General features: G+C 37.2%; 1 protein-coding gene across 1 annotated transcript in view; it reads left to right on the top strand.

Annotated features, from left to right (window-relative positions):
* The window catches only part of LOC137393645 (rho-associated protein kinase 1-like), a 52,742-nt gene extending 45,514 nt beyond the window's left edge, over window positions 1-7,228 (top strand). The window contains 6 exon segments of the mRNA XM_068080284.1: window positions 1,715-1,793; window positions 2,772-2,895; window positions 3,663-3,728; window positions 4,485-4,627; window positions 5,531-5,627; window positions 6,399-7,228. Of these exon segments, the coding sequence (XP_067936385.1) occupies window positions 1,715-1,793; window positions 2,772-2,895; window positions 3,663-3,728; window positions 4,485-4,627; window positions 5,531-5,627; window positions 6,399-6,565 (676 nt within the window). The 3' untranslated portion in view covers window positions 6,566-7,228.
* Window positions 7,229-7,331: the final 103 nt, after the last annotated feature.

A 7,331-nucleotide genomic window follows, 5' to 3' on the forward strand; every position in this document is an offset into this window, starting at 1 on the left:
GAGCTGGTTTAGTCCATGCTAATGCTTAAAAAGGCTTAAATGGCCTAAATTACTGGGTCTGATGTTCCTGGAAACTGATAAGTCACTGATGACCTGAAGTCATTTAAGCAATTTTCAATTTATCTACTTACTATATATGAACTTCACGCAATAAATACCGCAAATTTAGAAAGCAGTTTGAGTGTTTCATTGGTAAAATTATAGCTCACACTTTCAAAGATTTTCACTGGTTGCAAGGGCACCAGTACCGATTAACCACAAAACATGAAGGATTACCGTATTCCTCTCATCTAATGGATTTTAGTACAAACATTCCTGCATGTGATGGGTTTCTTGTACATTTTCTTACATTTTTTCTTATTTCCAGGGCTTTGCCACATTTTCATTTCACTTTAATGAGTGAAGCGTATAAACTTTGGGATTGTTTTGTCTCTAACTCGGTATATCCACTGCTGTTTGTTTACTTGTCGTATTAGGTTTGGTCTTCACAGTTTCAAACAATTTCATGTCTCTCTAGTTCGCAGAATTTGTACATTTTTGTTGGTCAAATCTTGCTGTTTCTGAATGCTGTAAAGTTGCATAGTACAATGTGAGCTGAAAGAGGCTTTCAAAGATCTGAGATGGAATGCTTGCATGGATGCATGTATATTATCCCACGACCAAACGAGCGGATGCGAAGTTAAAGAGTTTTTATGATAAATGCATGTGCACACAACTTACGAAAATTATTCATCAACAATGAGACGAACCCTTGTTTGAAAATTTCATCAACAAATTTAACCATCGTTTTGTAGATTAGTTGAAGTATAATAACGATACAAAACACATGTAGGCCTATTTAAATATGTTACCAAGTCTTTGTAAATTATCGAAATTCTCTTAAAACTTACCCATCTGATCGGATTATACACAAATAGACAGATTTATTAGGACGAAAATCGTTATTAAAACTTGCTAAGCCTCACTTTTATAAAAGTTAAGACCGGAAATTGAAACGCCGAGCGACAGAGAATAGAACGATTAAGTCTTGCGCATTTCACGAAAAAATAACGTGTACTTTTTACCAGTCTATAGCATTGTCGAATTGCCGAAGGTTTCGGCAATTAACATAGGAGTACAGAAATCGTTTCATTTTTGCCGATTTCAACTTTTTCATTTTCATTTGCTAACACATTTGAGTACTTTCGTATTCTAACTGATGTCCAACGCTGTGTAAGTAAAGAAAATGACGATGATATTTTTTTAACGGTTCTTATGAGATTATTACAATAATTAATTATAAGTTTGGATGACTACAGAACAATGACTACGTAGTACAGATTTTCTAAAAATCTATATAAATATCACAACTTCGTGATATTGTTAGCTATGACGTTTTGAAATGCAAACAAAATTGTGCATTGGTTTTATATTATTACTATATTAATAATATTGGTTATTTCAATAATATCAGTGCATTTTACTTCTAATATTGGCCAATATTGCATTTTTTTTTTGCAGGTGGAAAGATATAAACATATAATCTTTTCCTTTCATTATTGCTGTTTGTTGTATATAATAACACCCACACCCAGTACATTACAGCTACCATTGCAGTTATCCTATTTGACTGCTAATATTGCATTTCTCAACCATCAGTACCCTTTCTTTTTTCCAATATCACTTTGGTCGTGGGCTGTATGACAGTGGAATTTCTAGTCTATATATGTTACAGCAAACTAGCCCATGTTCGAGCTGTCTCCCAAGGAGATGTGCATAGGGCCTCCCCTAAAGATATTCCCAAGATTTTCCAAGTAAGTTAGGTACCAGCCTTATATTACGCTGAGCATGTGTTTGGTAGAGTACGCTTTGTTGTATTAGTCATTTACTGAATATATCTGATATTTTCCACGTTTCCATTTAGATAATCCAGGTATTTTTCACATGAGACCCTGTAAAGATATGATAATCAACGGAGGTGTGACAGGGCCAAAAGCTACTGAAAGTTTCTGAAAGTACGGCAAAAACAACTATTATACAAGAAGGAATAATAATTCTTGATTATTTAGTTGTCATTGCTTTAGCAATGAAAAACTCCCAAGTATTGACATTATATCTATGTAGTTAAATATCTACTCGGTTAATAATGCTTTGCTATAGGTAATGCATTATTGCCTATAGCATTATTTTCGTAGTTAAATGCCTCATTCTGCTTTTCTGAGACCTTTTTAGCATTTTTCTAAAGTTTGAATAATATTTGTTTCCATGTTAATCCTACTGATGACGCGAGCGATAGTGTATCGCAAGTCAGCAGGGTTTAGTATTACTTGAAATACGTTTTCGATATTTCCAAAAGTGCGTATGCAGAATTTCTTACTTTTAAATGCACTAAAATATGAAAACAATCTATCTTTGGTCATTTTTTCATTATATACACTCATTTGAATTATTGCATAGTCAGCAGTAAAATTCACAATTGTCTGCATTTAAATGCCTTTTCGCATAAAGGAAAAACCAAAAGAAGCAAGTCTGCAATTGGTGTAATATGACTAAAACGTAAAAAAATTATTACTATGTAAATTGTATGAAATCCGTATGTCATACCTCCTTAGAAGTAAGTAGTTCAGTTAGTGAATTATGTCAGAATTTACCCAAGTGCTTTCTGATGTGTAAACGCGTGTATGAAGCTTCATCCACTGCAATTTGAGCTCATCGCTCAATCTATCCGGCGGTAGTATATTTGTGCGTACAAGATGAGCTGGAGTTGTCAGTTCCTAAACTCTGAATTGTAGATATTATATTACACCGATGGAGAGACAGCTATTAGAACTATAGAAGATAATCAACCCGACCCAGGTGTTCTACAGTACAAGGGTCATGACTTCTTAGAGATACACTATAGGACACCCGCTACATGTGACTCATGCAATAATCCTGTCTGGCATATGTTCAATCCTCCAAAAGCGCTCGAGTGCAAGAGTAAGTCATGCTTCTATACATCACATTAATCCCTACGTATCACCCGTAATCGGGACCAAATGTCTGACCGCAAAATGTCAATAACTGCTATCTCGTTTTGTACAGGCTGGATCAAATGTAGCTGCCATGAGTCGGTTGGAGTAAAATCAAATGTAGCTACCATGAGTCAGTTGGAGTAAAATCAAATGGAGATAAGAGTTGGAATATTTGGTTTGCCTTGTTGTTTTACCTGAAAATAATGGTCTAGACTGGCTTGCTTGTTCATCTTTCCGATAGCTTGGACCATATTGTGACCATTCTTACAAACAACTGTCGTCTATTTAGCCTTTTATACATACTGAGCTACTCTAGCAAATTTTTTCTTGAACGCAGTTCATCTAAAACGCTCATTGGCTAATAACTTGCTATTTTATTAGGTTGAATTGTTGTCCGTTTTGTGTTGACTCTCTTCTTCCCTCTCACACACACACATATGCACGCACACACCGTAGAACTGCGGTTAATGAAAAATTTGCTATAGACTGAGGTCGTGAAAGATGAGGCCTCAAGTAGCGAGGGTTCACGGTATTGAACATTTTTGAAATCGTATGGTTGCTATTTCAGTACAGGTATAAAAGCTTTTACATATGCGCATAGCTGCTTTGAAAGCTGTGTGTTGTACAGTATTGGGTTTGGTATTGTTACGTTTGGTCATCTGTTTACAGGCTGCCACATGAAGTTTCATTTTCACCACTTTGAAAGGAGTGAAGAATTTGTTGGTTACTGCAAAGGTTAGTATGTGCCGCATTTGGCTGAGTCTGCATAGACTAACATAATGTCAATTCTAAAGCCATCGAGTATGTAGGTCTTATTTTCCATTGCTGCCTTTGTGTGTTGAGCACTTGTAAGGCGCTAGAATGTATGATAGTTATGCTTGCATGTGTTTCCATTGAAAGGTTTTGCTAAGTTAGTAGCATTGTTATTATTTGAAATGAGATGGTTGAATTTTGATGCTTATTATCCAAGAGTGCTATTATTACTAAGATAACTGCGAGGTGGTTCCAGGGATACAAGTTGCATTGTGTGTGACTTCAATATCTCATGGTTTTTATGGCAATCGTGTGTCCTCAATGACTTATACCACTATATGAAAGTTGTGTACCAGAGCCAAATAAATGCTATTCTATATGTGTTGTGTGTATTCTAGAGGAATCGTTTTACTTTACAAGAATTGTACAAAATAGACAAAGTATTTGCCATTATATAGTAGTGTGTGTGTGCGTGTGCGCGTGTGTCCTTAATGCAGACAACAGCCAAATTTTTGGAGTTGTGTGTCCTAACTTAGTCTTTGTATTTCATAATTTCTGTATATTAAATTATACTTGTCTTCAAGAAATAATTCTATTAGATGATTAGGTGATTCATAGTGTGCTGTGGCAATTATTCATCTCTAAATAACTGTTACTCGATGCTGTCTACACTATGATATAGGATTGTACGATGTGCATTTGTAACGAGTTGCAGTGGCATAATTGTTGTTCTTACAGTCAATAAGGATGCCCAATTAGCCAAGGAACTACTGCTGCAGGCTTCAACATCCGATGAGCAAAAGCGATGGATACAGAGGATGAGTAAGAGAGTAAACAAGTCACGGCCCCCAGGGTAAGGTTCTTATCCCTTCTTTGTTTTCTCAGATTTCTCTCTGTCTATCCACATACTTTGTACAAGATTCAGTTCTTTCTGATAGTTTATGCTCATCTCCTTAGCTTTAAATCTAAATTTCTGTTTCACTTAGTAAACTTCGTTATAGAATACCCCGAGCTGGTCTTTTCCGATCACAATTTGTAATGCTCACATTCGTTTTTCATTATTCACACTCAATTAGTAGGACTTTTGTACAAGTTATTTGGTATGTTAAGTTATCTTCTGTCTATATCCAGCACGGTCAGGAACTCGGGCTTTCCGGTATGAAGGCTAATTGAATCGCATTATGGCCTTACCGCTTATCTCAGCTTCATCGACCACCGAAATTGCTTGACTAGACGAATAGCGCAAATTACAAACTTTGCATTAATTATTCATTACACAAAGCTGATTTAGCAATCCTTTTATCTTCGGTCAAAGTGCATTCAAAATTGACAAGACTTTCTCTCTCGCGTTGTCTAGCACAATTTCCCTGCCTTACCAATAGACTTGCTTCTCGCTACGCCTCCTAGACTGTCAAGATGAATGTAATTCTCAATGATTTAGCAAATTATCATATCTGATTCCTTTAGTTGATTAATGCTCATTGATTAACACCTATACGACGCACGACACTGCACGGTGGATGCTTACGTCTATGTAAGCTGCATTGGTGTCAGTAGTACCATAGCTGGCATTCTGATTTTCCACAAATCATTTCAATTTTTATATTTGTGTTTATAAAGCCTTCTCTTGCATAGACGTGTGTGGCTGGCTTTGATTTTAACATTTCATTGCTACTTGGGATTTCACTAGACGTTGTGGAGGGCTCCTTAGCGGAGTCCTTCCGGTGATGGGCTGAGGATTTGCAGTCTATGGTGATGCGTTATGCTCACTGCTTGTGCCACTGATTATTATAGAAATCCATCCATGCGCAGTGCAAGTAGTGCTTCTAATAGTAGTTTCCATTCCCGACGCCCCTTATCGAAGATGTCGCACTGAAACAGGTATATCTATTGCTTGCAGACTCATCTGCTTGGTTTGGCATCGTTTAATCTCTCTTTCCTTTTTACTAATCACCTTTTGCATCGCACCTCCCCTTCTGACATGCAGGGGGGTCGCTGTCATCTCAGACAGGTTTCGTTTGGTTCATGGGCCAATTTTCCATTATCCTTTCATTCTTCCAATCCCTGCTTTCAGGCAGTATGCAAGACAACAAATGTTGTTCCGAATACAGCACCCAACATTATATTTGTATGGTTTGGTTTGCATGGAGGTGTGTAGCATATGCTATTACCTATTGTCTACTTTATTGTGGTCCTGTGATAATCCCGAACATATACACCAAGGCTGTTCTATTTGTGCGCAACGGGGTAACAGTATTGTTGAGAGTGGGTTTGCTACTGTACTAATGGCTATATCGGTTTGTGTGACGTGATACCGCATTATATACGGGATGGTGACATCAATAGTAGCATGGTGATGGGCACTAGTAGACATTAAACCTTGTGGTTCCTAGTGAAAGTGCTTGAAGTTGTTTTACTTTTATGTTCGGCCATATTAGAGGAATTTCATTTTATCAAGTGGTTTTGTGAACAATTCTTTACAGCAGAATTTTGTTAGATTTTGCACAGGTTTATTCTTTCGTATTTGAATGTGCAACATTAGTTTTGTAATCAATTAATTAATATATTCTTAATGACTCTGTAATAGTGAAGTGGTTATGGTAGAATATGCTGCTTAGGGTGCATTTGTTTATGACGTGGCAATCTTTGTAGCAATCCATCGCAGCCAGGCACACCCGGGAACCGAGGCACTAGATCATACTCGTCATTCGGCCGCAGCAGCAGCAGACCTAATATCAGGTCTTCGACTCTGCCAGCCAATGCCAAACCTGCGAAATAGCAGAGAGATGGCAACTGACAGCTCACCGGACACCAAGTGATATTACAGGCTACACATCTAGACTTTGCATTCCATGTCTGCTGATTTACTCACTGCTACATAATCATCTGCGAGCATTCGATTTGCTTGGCCAATGCCGCGGAACTCTGCGACATTTTCGACATCTTTCTCAGCACTTCTTTTACCCATAACTTCATCAAAGTTTTTTAAGTTTTTGTTTGCTGGGCAATGAGCAACGAGCATGATTAAAACCATTGTTGTTGTTAGTCCGATATGCTCCCGACAAGATGTTATACTGTAACTGTGTTATTTCCAAGAACGTCATAGCCTCTGCATTATTTATATCATTGTTCACCTTCGTTTTTATGACTTTCTATGGTTATATCTATGTTTCCCTTGTACGGGGCTACTCCAGCCTAGTAGGAAATATCCAGGGCATTCTGGACATATGGTAGTGGCTATTGCAGTGGTGGAGATGTAGGCAGCTTTTTACACTTTTTAATGGTCACTAGCTTGATATTGGCCTACCTACCACATGTCAGTAGATCAGTATTGAGTTTACTATAGAATTTAATTAAATCTTAACACAATCCACCAAATGACAGTTTATGAATATCAAAGGTTTACATGTCTAGCATAAACGCTGTTGATTGGTGATTAAATAGACAGCATTCTACATGTAAATCCTATATCAACAATATTAACCTTGAAATAACCCTTATGAATAGAGAGTCCTTTATTTTCGTTTCTCACACCCCTGTATTCAGTAAACTGGCTTTTTTAAAGTCGGGTAAATGGTGTCTTAT

This window comes from Watersipora subatra, chromosome 4 (genome assembly GCF_963576615.1).
Source record: "Watersipora subatra chromosome 4, tzWatSuba1.1, whole genome shotgun sequence".
Classification (NCBI taxonomy): Eukaryota; Metazoa; Bryozoa; class Gymnolaemata; order Cheilostomatida; family Watersiporidae; genus Watersipora; species Watersipora subatra.